Raw genomic sequence first — 18,293 nt, 5'->3', positions numbered from 1 at the left:
TCCACAGCTTCTCTCTCTTCATGTCATTATGTCCACAGCTTAGGCCAGTGGCGTAAAACTGAGCAGCTGTTTGTTTGTTTCGGTGCACAAGCCATGCACCTCAAATGATTTCACTTCTTTTTCATGCAGGCATCCTTTCAGTATGGCGTAGTGCATATTAAAGTTCCCATAGCATCAATATTCCAATGCAGTTTGTTGAGTTCAATGTTGAGTTCCCTCGAAAGGGAATATCTCTGGTTACGATTGTAACCCGGTTCCCTGCGTAGAGAATGAGATGTTGCGTCTCATTGCCATACATCCTGCATGCTTTAGTGTCTTATTTCAGCCAATCAGAAGCTGATGTCTAATGCAGCTTTTTCATGTCATATGACTGCCATCTGCCAATAAAATTGGCGTTATTTCACACCTAGTTCAGAGACAGGTTACGTGGAAGCATTCACATAGAGTCAACATTCTTACGCAGTGTCTCGTTCCCTACTCAGGCGTGTTTTTCCTTTGTGAAATAATAATTAATGTATCACAGAGTTAAATTTACCAGTTTCTCTCATTGTTCCACTCAAGATTCTCTCTTATCTTACATTAGTCTTTACACCCACAAACTAAATACAGCACACCCAGAAACACTAAAAATGGCACTGAAGTTGGTTTTTCATGTTTGTTTAAGGAAACAAAACTCTAAAGATTTTTTTATGCATTTGAATTAATCATTTGTCACGTTACAAAAACATCCATTCAGAGAGTGGCTGTCAAGTGGGACAGAAGAGAAAAACAATAAAGACAGAGTGAACAACTATGACTCAATGGAAAACATTAGGACAAAAAAGGCAGTTTTATTGCGATTTTAAGTGACAAACAGCATAGTTTCCAATGGCTTTTTAAACAACGAAATGTGCAATGAATGGGAAAAAAACTAATTTATTTAATTCTAATTGAAGGTGAACAGCCGTCTAACACAACACACACACACATTCTCAAACAAATACTTTCAATTACACTGACAATGGAGGCGGGAAATCTAGCTTATCAGTTTTTTGCCAATGCAATTAAAATTGATGTAGCTAATATACCAAAAATGACAGTGATCCACACATTACAGACTTGTTGTAATGATGCAATAACAGAGGACAAATAAATGTCAAACATACAGTACAATACCACAGTATGCAGATATATACTGGTTCAATTGTTCATGTCACTCACCGTCAGTCATTCAACAATAGTACACTGCCATCATGTGCCGGACGCTCAAACTTATTTCAAGAGGCAAGAAAAGAGGAATAAGGCAACTATTCCGGAATTGTCTTTCATTTTATTACCACTTTAACAGTAGACTGTAAAGTAAGACATACACATCATCTTGTTATCAGTTTTTGCATGTTATTTGGCAGACAAGTGATGTTTAGATGGCTGAAATGTGAGAATTAAACAAAATTGACGATAATGTCAAAATACTACTTTGTAACTATAATATGTTTTCTTTCGCACACCATTCATGGTTAATTTCTGACTGTAAGTGTCCATTTGATTTTGTTTGTAAGTGTTTTGTAAGTGTATGTTCCCGTAGGAGATTTTAAAGGGCAACAGAATGTGGGAAAGCTGTGTTGGCCTCTCGCAGTGACAATTCAGGCAGGTCTCAAGTCAGTCAGTGCATAGTCCACAGTTTGCCTTCACTGGTTATCACAACAAGTCAGGAGAAAGACCTGAACAGCAAAGACATTCAGAGATACCCACATTTAAACATTTCTGACAAGAAAAATCTGTGAGAAAACATCTCACCATAACTACAGTGGGCTAGCTATATCTCTTCAAGGGGAAACAGGATGATACTTCTGTGAGAATTAGGGTAACATGGTTTACTCAGGTTGTATCTGGAGCCATTATATCTTTGGATGTCTTAGCTGACAGTGCAGATTCTCTCTGCTTGTGACATTGGTCTCATTTGCTGGTCCCTAGCTGGGGGTTAGAGCAGGACTGGGCTCTGCACTGATATTCACCAGGCACTCTGTCGACCTCAGGCTTGGCAGGGACTTACAGCTGGGTAAAGACGACAGAGAACCACACAGACCTAACATAGAGGGAGTGTAGTCTTTTTCTGGAATGAAAATGGAGGAAACAGAGATTATTGTTGAACACCAATATTAGCATTTCCTGTTGGAAAATCCCAGACTGAAAAGCTTATAGGGATAGTTCAACCAAAACTGAAATTGCTGTCATCATTTAATCTCCTTCATGTCATTCCATACATGTATGACTTCCTTGCTTTTGGATGACACAAAAAAAAGACCTTCAGAAAAATGTTGGTAACTAAACCATTTTGGTTACAATCGAACAAAACAACAACACCGTGACATTTCTCAAAATATATTATTTTCTGTTCCACAGAAGAAGTCAAACAGGTTTAAAATGACAAGAGGTAAATGGGAAAGGATTTTCATTTTTTTGAGTGAACTATCCCTTTTAAGTTGGTATGAAACATTAGTTGCAATTGCCTTTTTATCCCTATTGTGATGTATATCAGATTGAAAAGGCTAATTAAATGAGAAGAAATTTGAGGCGGGACTTGTCCATCAGGAATTGAAGTTGGAGCTTGCTAATTGCTGTGATCTCATTTGAGTGACTGATTGCTGGAAGGAGGGATTATTGTCCAACAAGAGTTGTTGGGAGGGGGAGAGGTTATTTGAATAAGCTCTATAGAGGACCACACCTCATGCTGATAGTCAAAAATCTAGCAACCATGCTCCAAAAACCTGCTTATCCATCTTACAGCTAGTAGCTTAGCTGAACAACCACCACAACCAGCTTGGACAAGACAACAAGGTCAAAACAAAGCTACCACCTTAAAGTCACCATGAAATCAATTGGACAATTCTTATTGTTTAAGAATTGCAGTATTGATATTGCAGTGTTTCCGAAATTCCTGATGGACAAAATCAAGTTTTTTTTTGTTTTTTTTTCGAGAAGCTGTTTCACCCGGATGTACAATAGTGAAGATCCTATTGCAACTTCATGCCAACTTTAAGCTTACAGGTGGGTTTTCAGGTGTACCTGCTGTGCACCAGGCTTTTCCATTTTGTTTCCTTTCCGTCCTCTGAGAATCTGTGGTTAGGCTGATGTGTGGCTCCGGGCTGGGGAAACTACCCCTAAAGGCAACAACAGACCCACAGCATAAGTGTATCTGCTGTTAAATCTTTGTCAGCATTCTAGATATATTTTAAGCAACACAAACTCAGTTCACAAAGCCAGTTGGTTAATGACTGGGATTCTGAGTAAGCTGCTACAACGTATGAAAGAGAGCCTCTTATCACCTGTGGTACAAATTCCTGTCCTCCTGGTTGTTGTATTTGTGGAGTGATGGCCACTGGTTAACAAGAGGGATTGACAAATCCTTAGAAAGAGGATGTGATTCACCTGGAATCAGACTTGTCCTGCAATACAGTTAAAGACAAAAACATATTATGGACTTAGTGAGTAAACAATGTGATGTGTGTGTCACTGATTCTTGAGATACTGTACGTCCCACTGTATTATTATTATTTTTTTTTTACCAGACATTCAGTTTTAAAATAGCAACATTTCCACTTTGAAATGAATCAGAGATAATCACTAGAATGTTCTAAATGCAAAACGTTCCATTTCATTTTATTTACTCTTATTTTCTTACAATTATTATATTAAATCATCTCTCATTACTCCTAAAATCACCTGTCCTCAGATCATAGTTTAATACATCATATAGATAAACATATACAATAAACTTAATATTATAATATGTGTCTTAAAAAGAAATCTTGATCTCAATGATGTCAACACTGTCACACAAATAGTAAAGAATTTTTTTGGTATTGTTAGATAATTCCCCAAATTTAATAAATGAAGCTGAAAATGTGACTGAAACCATTCTGTATCATACATTCATTCATTCATCATTATGAATGCAAGATGTGTCGATGTTTATAAATATTTATTTCGACTGTACATGTTTATGTATCTGACGTGTTGATTCATATTAAATTATTAATAAAGAAAATGAAAGAAGCAGAATGTTTGACAAAAACAGGTGAATATCTCTGAACCAATTAATCCAAAATAATTCTTGTCTTAAAAATCAGAGGTGTGTGTACTGTATGTTGCTCTCACAGTTGTTCCTGCAGCTCCAGTATGATGTTCTCCAGTTCTCTCTTCTCTTTCTGACTCTGTAGTTGCAGTTCTTCTAGTCCAGCTGTTAGTTTCTTATTCTCCATCTCCACATTCTTCAGCTGAGATTCCCGCAGCCTCACCAGCTCCTCAAGGTACCCCTAAACACAAATAACACATACACTTTAGCACATAAAACATTCATTTTAAGTGTTACTAACCCACTATAGGAAATCATGTATGTGTGTACGTGTGTGTTTAACCTTTTGCGCATTGACGATCTTGAATCTCTGCTCCATTTTGCGGCACTTGTTCCTCCAGCTTTCCTCATCGGTGACCAGAGGGATGTAAGGATGATCAACGCTGTCATCACTGTTACTGCTGTCCACGCTCTGACCGTCCTCATCGTCACTAAGATAATCATAACTGAACAAAATGCAACATCTCATTGCCATGGCAACAGAGCAGTGGCACTAAAGGCCGTTCACACCAAGGATGATAACAATAAAGATATAGTTTTAAAATCATTCTAAATGTCCACAACACAACTATAATGACACAGAGAAACGATATCGTTGGAATCACTTTCACAATGATTTTTTTCCAGATGATGAGCAATAAAAACATTGGCAGCCAACCAGAATGACCACATGTGACTGTACATTGTCATAATTACTGATAAACTGATTAATATATTAAGTCTAAATTTGGCTATAGTGAAATTGTCAACACCAACCAATAACTGTGGCTACCAGGCTGATTAACAGAAATTCAGAAATGAATTAAAAGCTATTTTTTAATGAAAAGTTTAAAGAACCATGATTCATCAGTTTGAATCAGTTCGACAAATGACTCGCTAAATCTGTCCAAACAGTCACTGAATTCACATCTGACTGAACTCTATAGGTTTACTTTAGAAAATAGTTGTCATTATCAGCCTTATCAAAGAATTACGCGTTTTCTGTTTTCATAATATTCTGGGCGAATTTTAAGTTATTATTGTATATAATTTCATTTTACTTCAACAGTTTTTTGTGTATCTCTTATGATAAAATATCATTAATAGTTAATTGTGATCAGACGTAATATCGGTTGATCACTTATTATAATGCAGTATTATTAACAACAGAAAATATTTCAGAATAAACATTTAGCGGGAGTGAGCTACTTTCGGTTTCCAGTGAAGGAACCAGAGCATTGTGGGCAGTGGTTAAATACTGCAAAGAATTGTAAACAGGAAGAGAGCACCATGATGGAAAATCTGAAAAAACCTCCATGTTTGTAGTCTCCATTTCAAACTGGATGACATCTCCCAAACAGAGATGAAAAACTAAAAAAAACTATTTTGGAAGAAGAGGAAACTTCTGCCCAACCCCCCGAAACAAAACGCTGTCGTTATGTTAATGTAATTTAAAGCAACAATAAAAAAGACTTTGCAATGTAGCATAGAGTTTGTATAAGGGCATTTATTCAGCAACCGCAAACAATATAGTCGAGATTAATGTTTGGATTTATTACAGTATTTTACTGAGAAAGTGTGTTCACACTTGTAGTTTGGTATGCTTTGTTCGTTTGGTCCGGACCAAAAAACAGAAATCTTCCCGAACATCCAAAACAATGCTGTGTGCTGGGATAAATGCGCTCGTTGTGTATGCGTAGCATATATGTGATGGTATTTTGACCAGCTGAGAACATGCCAAGTGTGAACACACCCTTAGTCACAGTAAATACCACAAGAGTCCTCATGAAAGAACAAATATAGCTTGTGGAGGCTTGTTACCAGTGCAAAGACCAGCAGGCCAATATCGCTGACGATTATACTTAATTTATCGAGAGAAGCAGAAATCGTGATCACGATTAAAATATGATTGTGCAGCCGGGTGATATAAATAAAATCTAAACATCCACACCATTCCCTGCATGAAACTGAGTTGTACTGTAGAATATAAGAGTTCTTCACCTTTGTGTGAATTTCAGATAAGGAGTGTAGTCAATAACAGCCTCAGACTTCCCATCCAGAGCCTCCCCTTTCAAACAGAAACTGACAACAAACACAGATCAACAAAGATTACATAACATTGACTTCACTGCATAACATTCTAGCACAGTTACAGAAACAGCATTAAAGTATTGTACGCTTTACATTGACGTGGTTGCTGCCTATGTAAAGCTTTCCAAATCAGTTCCTTATAGTATGAGGTTCTATTTCAGTTGGAATGCTGAGATTTTTTGTGTGTTTTGTTTTCCTCAGTTTATTACTCCTTCCAACATCCATCCTCTTACCTGAAGTCAATCGCTCCGAGTCCAATGAGCATTCCAGTCAGAACAGTTGCTTCTTCTCTCAACATTATGGCACCTTCATCGTAGAACCTCCTGCAGACAAACATACACATGCAATACATAAACACACACATCACATTATAGATGCACCATTTTCTTCATTCAATAGTTTAATGTTCTTAATGGCTGTCGAAATTGTTATGTTAAAACTGGATATATGTATCAGTTGGCAAGGCAAGACACCCAGGCAAGACAACCACACCCAAGTTGTCTTGCCTGGGTGTGGACAATAAATGGATCATATTGGTGGTATGATTAATATTGAGTTTTCTCTTTAAGTCTGACCTTGTGGTGCGACTATCTCGCAAAGCTGTGGCGATGTATTCAGACAGACGTTTCTCCATTAGTGCAACCCGTAGCCATGCTCTGCCCTAGAGGCACGGATGGATCACAAATCACTGCAAGCTTCATCATACAAAGCATATCAAACATGCATATGCTGCAGAAACATTAATGAACACCTTTAAAATAAGTTGAGTCTATTAAGTGTTTATGAGTATAAAACATATCAAGTCAAATCATTTTTTTCCCCTGTACTCTTGTGTAGGAGTATTCATAACAGTTTTCCAAAGTTTTATTGACTCTGTTGTCATTCCAAACCTGTATGACTTTCCTTCTTCTGTGGAACATAAAAAAGGTATTTTGAAGAATATTGGTAACCAGTTTCGGTTACACTTTACTTTTATTGTATGGAAAAAGAAAATTGAGACATTTCTCAAAATGTCTTCTTTTATGTTCCACAAAAGAAAGAAGGTAATACAGATTTGGAATGACGCAAGGAGGAATAAAGGATGACACAATTTTAATTTTTGGGTAAACTATCACTTTAAAGTTAGATCCTAGGTATTTCTATCTTACCATTACTGTGGCACAAAAAAGTACCAGGTATTTACTTATCCTACTATGACTATTTTGCATGCCCACCTTTGCTCGTGAGGAGTTGATGTTCTCCATGTTCTCAATGCTGCTTATGCAGTTATTGGGAACTTTACTGCAGGCCAGACGGATGAAGTCCCAGAAACTGCGCTGACCATCAAACCAACTGCCAGAGCCTGCAATAGACATGCTTCCATTCACATCACTTAAATATATCCTTAATGTTCTTATTAGGTTAAAAAGTGTGTGCTAGTGATTTCGTATATGCACTGTCTTGCCTTTAAAGCGGTGGCTGAGGATGTGTTCCAGAATTGCAGCAAAGTTAATGAACTCCTCAGATGAGTCATCAATGGGCTCTGCTGTGTACTTCTCTAACAGTGTCTTTACAGAAAACCTGCCATACAAACAAACAATACAATGTACTCCAATATGGAAAAAAATATTGCATCTATAAGAGACAAAAAAAAATCCTAGAGACCTGAGTTGTGCGCCAAATGATACATTATACACTATGCACTATAAACGATGCACTATGTACTATGTACCATCTAGTATTTTATAAGGTTATTTTGTCATCCAACATCATTGGGAAATTGGGACAGTTGAGTGCATGAAGTGTCCAAAATTCCACACTTTATGTTTTTTGGATAATTAAGTGCATCATCTGACTATTTGAAGTGCAATTTTCTTTTTGTTTCAGTGTGAACACACTACTCACACTAGTATGTATACAACAAAATGGCATAGAATAGCACTCAAATTGGGAATGATTTATCTGGTTTCCATTGTGTTTCAATACCTACACCACTGATTCCCTGTGTTTTTTTTCTCTACTGTGTTTTTTGCTTTCCTGGTTGATTTTATTTGCATCCAATTATCTTTCTAATCTCATTTCTTTCTAATTTCATTGATTTTAAATGTGTGTTGTCTGTATTGTGGACCAATTAGGCTACTTAATGTCTCAAGTGTACTGCCGAATGTAATGACAAACATTTATGGTAAACTAAAATATACATGAATGTCTTTTCTATTGAAGCTTGTATATAATGATTTAAATATGTGTAATTACACATTTGTAATGATAAAGTTGCTTTTTGTAGCCGTTCCCGAAATGTCTGCCTGTTCCGTGTCGACCAAGTGAGTTGTTCCTGAGATCTATCTGTCCTGTATCGGCCAAGGAGGCCATCTCTGAGAAGTCTGTCCATTCTGCGTTGGCTAAGGAGGCCATTTCTGAGAAATTTGTGTGTACAGCCTGCACCGCCCAGTCCTTCAGCCCTGTCCTCACTGTCTCACTCCAGCAGTCCTTCGTCTCCTCCTACTCTGCCTGATCTAAGCATCATGGATCCGGCTTGGACTGCTTGTTCTCCAGCTCAGCCCTGGATTGTAGACCCGTTTGCTCCGCCTAGAACCTACATGCCCGTCACTTCACCTTGGCCAGTCGACAAGTCGACTAGGCTCCACATGGGACTGTTGTCCCTATGGCTCCACCGGGATTCCTCGTCCTTCCGGCTGTGCCTTGGTCATTCCGCGCTTGGCCTTTGCCACAGACTTCCAGGCCTTCAGCTACGCTTTGTCCCTTCACCCCTTGGGCTCTGTGGGGATCCGTCTTCCCTTTTGCTCCACCTCAGTCCTCAGGCGCACCGGCTCCACCTCAGTCATCCAGCACCCTGGCTTTGCCTCGTCCGATCCTCCCCGCAGCTAAGACCTTCAGTGTAGCCCGGACTCTTCTGCTTTTCGGCTTTGCCTGGGTCTCCATCACCATCGACCTCGTCTCGGTTGTTCGCCCCCTGGTTCCGTCTGCATAGTCTCCACCATGGCTCCTCCCTCCCTCGACTCTGCCGTGGGCTTTCGTCCTGGGATTACGGCTTCCCATTAACTCCTCCCTGGTTTCTGCCTCCATCGTCTCCTCCCTGGACTCTCCTGCTGGTTGCTCTTACCTGGCTCTTATGTTTGTCCCGTGTGCCTGCCCTGCACCCACCTCCTAAGCCCCCTCCCTCCCTCCCTCCTCTGTAGAACTTTTTGTATTTGCTTGTTTACTATAAGGTGCAAGGGCGCACCTCCTTGAAGGGGGTGTGATGTTAAGGGTAATCTGGTATGTTTCTGTTTGGGGTGGGTTTTACACGTGTTTAGTTCAGATTCCTTTTTTTGCGTTTGTTGCGTTCGTTTCATTGATATGATTATGTTTGGTACCTGGCATCTGCAAGTTCAGGGTTTTTTTTTTATAGACTTTTAAGATTTGAAGTACACTAGAAGTGCACACTAAATGCAATTATGTGCACTTCTTTTTCAAAAGAGATAATTAAAAAAGGTGTCACAAGGCAATCTATAGGTAAAGGATTACCACAATCTTTATCAACGAATGTCTTTATATTTGTCCACACTAATACATTCCATATTTAAATAAAAATAAAAATAAAAATTTCAGATACAAAGATAAGATACAAATCCTTATAAATCTTTAATACACTACTAAAGTCTATGCATTAAAAACCTGTTGCGAGAAGCAGTGGTGAGGTAATAGCCAATGATGATATGATGAGCAAGTGTGTTCCGTTGTTTGGATCAATGCACTAAATGAATCTTTCTGATAAATGACTAACAATTTTCTACTCAATTACTTACTGTACTTCCTCCACAGATAGGCATAGGTCATGAATATAACCGCTGAATCTGATTCCGTAATTTTAGTGAGAGGATATACTGTAACAGTTTACATTACTTTTCATCTAATTTTAAGATTATAAAGTCCTACATGGAAGTAATGAGTTATTCCTGTCAATGCCAAAAACAGCAGTGACGTCACCATCAATTGTTCTGATCACAACAATGCCTCTTTCAGTACAGCCCTCCACAGCAGTACAAAAGGCAGAGTGTGGCCTGACAGCCAGAGACTGGAAGGAAAAACCTTGGTCCCACTTTTTATTAGGTGTCTTAACTATGTATTAACGTCAAAAAAGTAATTGTTAGGTACACTGTACTTACAGTGTTCATGTTGTAATTGCTACAATAAGTACATGTACGTACATTCGGAACAGGACTGTAAAATAAAGTGCTACTGAAAAATGTTGTTCTTAATGTTGAGAACATTTAAATCACAATAATCATTGTTATGTACAATGTACTTATTCTGTTCATGTATTGCAAAACTCTTTTGCTAAGGTGGGATACAGATACGGTAAGGGACAGGTTTGGTGGTATGGTTAGGTTTAAATGTGGGTTAAGGGGGAAAATATCCATAATTATAACTTTATAAACTGTAATCACTAGTTTCACATTAGTTCTGGCGTATATGAAATAGGATGTAGGAGTAGGAGTAGCGTAAGCTTAGGTGAGAGTAGATGTCTTGCAGTTCTTCAAACAAATAGGGCTGGGCAAAAAACTCAAGCTCCTCTGACATTTCTCTTTAAAAATTCTAATTCTATTTCATGACCAGTGTTTTGTTTTGCTCTATCTTCTGCAATTCTGCGTTCGTCAATAAGACATGCTGTCGGGTCAGAAGTCACTCTTTGGCAGGAACTCTACTTGCATACGGAAGCCAGTGATTCTCATAAAGTTATAAATATGGATATTTTTCTTAGAAAAACGCATCGCTTCGCTTCAGAAGGCCTTTATTAACTTCCTGGAACTGTATGGATTTCTTTTATGATGGATGGATGTGGCTTTTTTGGGCTTCAAATCTCAGTTAGGCTACTTTTCACTCTCATTAAAGCTTGGAAGAGCCAGAATATCTTTTAATATAACTATGATTGTGTTTGGCTGAAAGAAGAAAGTCATATTCACCTAGGATGACTTGAGGGATTATGGGATAATTTTCATTTTTGGATGAACTAACCCTTTAAGTGGGCCCAAAACGTTCAATTCTTCAATTCGCTAAAACTGTACAGCACAGCAGATTTCCAGATCATAGACTGTAAAAAAAAGAGGCTCTGATGCCCTTGAGGGAGGAAGGTTGTCGTCATAGCGACGACATCATCCGGGGAACAGACATAAATCACATCGCGTGCAATGACCGGTTTCAAAAAATAATGTTCGTGTCCACAGACATTTGATAATATAACCTTCCCTTAGAATTAAATATATTCAGACAGACTCGTAAAACCATGTCTACAGAACTTAACTAAAGATCTTTAGCGATCCAGACATCCGTAAAGTCTGTCAGACCTCAACGTATCTCCAATCTACAGATTTCTTTGGGTTGATAGTGAAACGTTCACCTTTGTTTTCAGCAAGCCTCTCTATAAACCCGTTTCCCATTTAGTAAATGAATTAAGGTAATACATTCAGCAGAAAAATGGCATTTGTTCGGATCGCATCCCTGTTTATGACTCCGCGTAAGGCCATAAACATTGCAACATATAGGCTACTGTACATTCGTGACTTCTGAAGGTTTGTCACTCACCTACAGACCGTGATCAGGTTTTTTCTTTCCACGGCGATGCTTCTGGAGAAGCCTTTCTTGGACTGTGCACCCATAGACATCGCGGACTGCATGAAACTCTGCTCCATCCCACTGGACCCCTCCCTTACGCCACAAACACACACACAACCGCATTCAGGGATGAGGCATATGCAGGCGAAGACAGTCGATATGAAAACGCCATTCTCCACTATTATAAAGTGCTGCTGAACAGAGGCTTTCTCCTTGAGCGCTGTTAAAGAGAGACACTGATGGCGATCGTCTGCACCCCTCCTCTATACTGACCTCATCATGATCTCAGCATCCACCGGATCAGCAAAATCATTTTAAGGATGTTTCACATTTCTTTCAAATCCCGGAATTAGCTCTTCATATTAAACAACAATGAGGCAAAATTCTTAAGATTAATTAAGTGGAAAGGTTATTTTAAGAGGGTCGTTTAGTGCTGAAGGGATGCGCATGAAGGACGCACAGACCGCTGCCGAGACGTAGTGAACTAATGCGACCGCTAGAGGGCTTCAGTCAATAAGCGGGTCGGAAATCGGAATAAAGCATACTACCATGCTACTAGGTTGCCATCTGGCTAAATAGCATAAAAATCAATTTCCGCCACATAAGAAAAAATAAATAAATCATGCTTTGCTAAATTATAATCATTACATTTAAAAAAAATATATAATGAGATAAAAAAAATCTATATTATGATATACTTATGAGATAATTATGCCATAATTATGAGATAAAAAAAATCAAAATAATGAGATAAAAAGCAAAAAGCTTAATGGTGGTTATGCTGGTGGTTATGTTAAAAGCTTAAAGTTACTATGAAATCAAAATTTAATTTTTTTGGCTTTTAGTATAAATATGTTAGCCTTAAGGTTATCTAGTAACTCAGTGTGCTACATAACAATGACACAATTTGCATTTAGAAGATATAAGCGTTCAAAACTTACAGTCTTTGCAAAACGATTTTGATGACATCACTCTGCACTTTCTTCTCAACTTCTCATCAGATTTTCTGTCCAATCAAATGTTCTAAAGTGTCCCGCCCCCTACATTATAGGCTAGACAATGAAGCTACGGCTGAAATCGGTCACTTGTTCACACAATTAATTATTTTCTATATGGTGAATGGCATATGCACTATAAGGTATAGGGAACGATTCAGAGAGTGTAAATGCTTTCCAGTGGGGTGAATGAAGTCTGGTTTCACGCAAAACAGAATGCTATATTATGAAGGAGATTAGGAGGAGAAATTGTTAGACAGTCAGCATTAGAAACACTAAAACAGCACTGAGTAGAACATAAATTACACACTTTTCAAACTACACATCCTCAGCATGATTATGTTCACTGTTTTGCTTTAGTGACTTTCATTATTAAATCTAAAAGAATCTATTAGTGGCTTTCAAATGCGGATTTGCCGAGCTCAACGGCTCTGGCTGAACTGTGATATAAACGAAACGCTATTGGCCTTTTTTTTTTTTTTTTTTTTTTTTAAGCGAGGAACTGTTCGATATGTCTCACCCTGGTCTCACCCTGTCTTCCTGTTTCAGTGGAAATTACGTCAACACATTGAATAACACTGCGCATTTCAAGGCACTTCAGTGGGCCTAATGGAAGCATAATGTGGTTATGTTCAAGTCATGTGACCGTGTAGTTTGTTGTATTTAGCAGAGATGGGGGACTCGAGTCACATGACTTGACTCGAGTCAGACTCGAGTCGCAAATTTAAGGACTTGAGACTTGCTTGACTAAATTAAGAAAATGACTCGACTTGACTTTGACTTGAGATCCAATGACTCGAGACTTGACTTGACTTGAACTGTATGACTCGAGAATGACTTGATATACATTTTAATATAAATCATCGCAACATCAATTGATGAACAAAATGAAAGCAACGGAACCATTGACGCCAGTCATCAGATTCTGCGCGATTGCGTGGCGCTGCACAAGCCCGGAAAAACATACATCGCGGTGAGCGCGCGCTAAATACAAAACCATCTCCAGGCCAGCATCGTTTCTTTTTGGATATAAACACTAGAAATTGACCATATTCATACAAGAAGATTTGCTGTACGCATGATAACAGGCAAGGGATATCTGACGACCATCACAACCTCGAACAGTCGAACTTCATTCACCACGTCTAAAAGTAAGCTATGGCTTGTTTAACCTGTTTGTTATAGTTAATTTGACTATCTTTAAATCTAGAGAGAATATTGGTCAAAACAGCATGCCTCTTTATACACAATTATGTTTTCAAATGTAGCTTACTGTTGTCAATATTCAAATGATAATTAATGATGGCATATGTTTTGTGTAACATTTGCCACATTTCTTTCCAATCATGCTTTAAAGCCAAATATGTCGTTCTTTCCAATGACAAAAAAACAACATAGAAAACTGTTAATGTTTTGTGTTTTATGTTTCTCTTAAAACAGGGTTAGATGTTATCAGGGGGTTGGGGGCAAAATGCCAGCAGAATTAATATGCACCCAAAATTCAAAATGTGGTGGAAAAATTGCCCTGGTATGAGTTATTTTTATAATTATCCTATAACATATGATATTAAAAAATATTTCCAGAATATTGACGTGATTGCAAATGTGATAATGATTTTATAAAACAGTTCAGTAAACAAAGAGTGAATATTGTGATGTGACATTTTAGACATAATATTCCAAATATTCTCTGTTTTTGCTCTATTTCTCCAGTGACAATAGTTCCAAACAAGCCACAGAAAGAGTTATCTTTCTGATATTTGTGATTCAGTGACCTAGTTGCTTAGTTCCAGAACGAATCTGCCGTTTTGAACAAATCAGTTGAATGAATGCTTCTATGACTCGTACATTAAGACGGTGATTTGGCGCCACCTATTGGCGGTTTTAACTTCATAATTAAAAATATATAACTTATTTAAAGGGGATGCCAGTTTGAAGAATGCTATTTGGTGGCATAAGAACCATTATACTTGAATTGTGAATTGTTTAATAGCCTACCTTTTAATGGTCTTCTGCAATGTTTGAGGCATTTTTTATTTTTTTATTTTTTTTGCTTTAATGTTGGCCTAATTTCAGTTACATTTCCATTTTAGGCTATGTAGTTTGAAAAAAAATTTATTATTTTTTTTTTTTGATTTTTATTGTAGTAACCACTCAGCTGTATGTGGAAATGCATTTTTTTTTTTTTTTAAAGTTGCAAATAAAACCATAGTCCACAACTTCTGTAGTTTTAACTTATTTTAATATATAAAATCTGTGAAATCATCAAACGTTTGTATGACTTGCCAGTGACTTGTGACCCAAGCTACGACTTGACTTGACTTGCTTGACATAAAGCAGTGACTTGACTTGACTTGCTTGACATAAAGCAGTGACTTGACTTGACTTGACTTGCTTTTCACAAAATTGACTTGGACTTGCTTGAGACTTGAAGGTTAAGACTTGAGACTTGCTTGTGACTTGCACATGTGTGACTTACTCCCACCTCTGGTATTTAGGCTTCAAAATTTATAAAAGTTGTTAATTTGTCAAGATTATCATAATGACATTTTTTTTAAGAATTATACATTTTTGTTGGTCACACAGAGCATATTTTCTGATAATAATCCGAAAGCCAATTTAAAAATCCTATTGTTTTTTTGTCAAGGGTACAAGGGCAATTGTAACTTCCTGGTTGGCCAACAAAAGTACATCATCACTACAGCGCTCTATTTTGGAATAGCGTATAGGCTACTACTGATCTGCATTCAGGTACAAAACATACAGAAGAAACCTAAACAAAGCAAAATAATAATATTGTGAATGTTAAACCCAAATAACTACATCTGAGTTCAAAATGATGAAAAATAATAATCTATAATTTATTTATACTTGGGATTACAACTAAATGTTTTCGTTACATAAAGCAAGATGTGATTAACTTTACACCATTCACAGACTTGCTTTCCATAGAGATTAGATATATTTATATTATCTATATTCAGTTTGTTTCCACCATATTGCATGTCACAACTTATGTGACATCTAGAATTCAGAGTGTCCGGCTTGTAAAAATGATTTTGATTGGTCATTCATGTGCTCGGAACACTTAATTATGATCTTTCCGACATAAATTAGGTTCTTTTTGTTTTATGGTTGCAGGAGGTTTTTACTTTATATAGTTGCTAGAGTGTTGTGGGTGGTTGTTGGCTTACTACCTCAAACCTATGGTGATTTATTTTTAGTGTCTGGTTACAATTTTAGGCTAGACTACTCTTTAAAACTCATGCCCACGTTTAGGAAAAAATAAATAAATAAAAAATTATTGAGATGCAGTTACCAATATATCCACCAGAGGTCCTCTTGTCAGCATCTTACGAATTGCTAAGACACATTATCTGTTGTTGTTGTTGTTGTTGTTGTTGCACTGTGAATTGTAAATATGAAAATGTGTCAGTAATTGTTCACTGAATGTGCATTGCAGATTCATAATGCTAAAAGAATAACAGACAATACAGTTGACAAATGCTTGCACATTTGTATGTGAGGTAGGCCGAGACTGTCTATGTCCTGGTCTAGGTTTGGACCTGAAGCTCAGCTGTGAAATTCCTGACTGCAATGAGAGGGCGTCTAGGGCAGGATACTGAAATACTGTGAAATGAATAGAAATACTATGGGGGAAAGATCCATAGTACAAAGACAAAAGGTTTGTTTCAAATTAGGATTGAAACAATTGGTATGTGAAAGTGTTTGCTAATGCATCCTTTCACATCCAGTTTTTAAACTCAGTTAAACCTCACCAAACAATTTTTTTTTTTATCATATAGCCTAATTGATATCTCCACTTACAATATCTCCACTTAAATTGTGGAAATTATTTTGTCACTGATTGCATATAGTTAACATAACCCTAAAAAACAGGGCTAGCCAAGGGGTACTAAATAGGCTACTCAATCAAAAGAGTAAACACTATTACAAGCCAAGTATACTACACCATAAACAATTATATAATCAAAAGTTATAATCAAAGTTATGACAACATATGTTTTAACATTGCTTTAACTCATCAAAATAACTTAAGCAATTTTCAACTTTTTTATAAGTTTTTTTCATAAAAAAAATCGGTTTAATGTAAATTAAGTTGAAATTACTTAAACATCCAAGTTCACTGTACTTAAAAAAATTACAGTACTTGTATCCTGGTGAAACTGTTTTTATTAAAATGTATTAAAATGATTGACATTAATGAAGTACAAATTCCAGTGACATAAAGTATTTAATAAATAAGTCAAATAAGTATTACATGCATTCCGGATTTTATTCAACACACATCTAAAATAATGATTTTACATTAGACACAAAATATATTTTTTTTGTCATTGCCAGGTGGATTTGTAAATCTAAAATCACTCTATTTTGGAGCAAGAAAGTAGTGTCAAGCGTATTGCTCACTGAGGAGAGAGTGTGTGTGAAAGAGGAGTATGACAATGTCTTGATCTTCCCTCTCACTAATTCAGTAAACTACAGCATTATGCAACCATCCATACGTTAAAAAATATCTAGCCTAAATGTAAGATTTATGTAGTTGAATTGCATATAAAATGTCCATCTATTTGGATTATGCAGTTTTAGTACATAAATAAAACAGGTAAGATTTTTTTTGTTTGTTTTTTTTTCCAAAAAATTCATGGCATAGTTTATTATTAACTATTTGCATCTATTTCATTTTATTTAAAAGGGGACCTGTTATGCAAAATTCACTTTTACATGGTGTTTGAACATAAATGTGTGTTGGCACAACCACCCTATAATGGTAAAAATCCACCCACTCCTCTTTTTTTAATTCCCATTAATCATAAGCAGTGTCTCAGAACAAGCTGTTTGCAGGTTTTAGCGTTTGTGACGTCACACATGCTTAGGCCCCGCCCACTAAGCTAACGACCTCTGCCCTATTAGCATAGACCCCGCCCTGAGTGAGCTGTACACAGTCCGCCATGTTTATCTCCTCCCCAGAGCATTTAACAGCAGTATTCAATTAAGAAATGTATTCTTATTAAAGCTACAAAAGTTATTCAATCAAGAGCAATGAGTGTTTTTCTATTTTTCTTTTTGTTGTTTGATTCATATTAAAGCTACAATATGTAAGTATTTATAATGTAGTATTTATAAATGATCTATGTAATAAATATTTTTTTTATAAAAGCACTTACATTAATTCTTCTGTTAAAATGTGTTTTATTTGTGCTGTAAAACTATTTACATATTTTTTATAGTGATTTTAGGGTCAACAAGTTTATGGTGTTCAATTGTTATGGCAAAAGACTTGTAAAATGTAATACAACTTTACACAGGTAAAGTTATTGAGTGGTTTTAAAACTAAATTTGTGTTAACACGAATATTGTTGACATCATGCGGCTATTCTATTGAAAAACTGTATATTTTAACACGGATAAGCCCCATCCACTTTTATTGTAAGTGCCTCATATGTAACCCAAATGTAGCTATTTTTAAGAAAACAAGACACATGTTGAAATTATTG

General features: G+C 36.8%; 1 protein-coding gene across 1 annotated transcript; it reads right to left on the bottom strand.

Annotated features, from left to right (window-relative positions):
• Positions 1-797: 797 nt before the first annotated feature.
• Positions 798-12,270, bottom strand: rundc3ab (RUN domain containing 3Ab). Its single transcript, XM_084134917.1, has 12 exons — positions 12,053-12,270; positions 11,750-11,872; positions 7,629-7,744; positions 7,399-7,526; positions 6,760-6,845; positions 6,418-6,507; positions 6,095-6,175; positions 4,398-4,560; positions 4,138-4,295; positions 3,306-3,425; positions 3,046-3,140; positions 798-2,092 (listed from the first exon to the last, which is right to left on the bottom strand). The coding sequence occupies exons 1-12, from the start codon at positions 12,058-12,060 to the stop codon at positions 1,950-1,952; spliced, it is 1,311 nt and encodes a 436-aa protein (XP_083991043.1). The 5' UTR covers positions 12,061-12,270; the 3' UTR covers positions 798-1,949.
• Positions 12,271-18,293: the final 6,023 nt, after the last annotated feature.

This window comes from Abramis brama (genome assembly GCF_963993115.1).
Source record: "Abramis brama genome assembly, chromosome: 14".
Lineage (NCBI taxonomy): Eukaryota > Metazoa > Chordata > Actinopteri > Cypriniformes > Leuciscidae > Abramis > Abramis brama.
The sequence above is the reverse complement of the archived record's forward strand: the minus strand, read 5'-3'. Positions and strand labels throughout refer to the sequence as shown.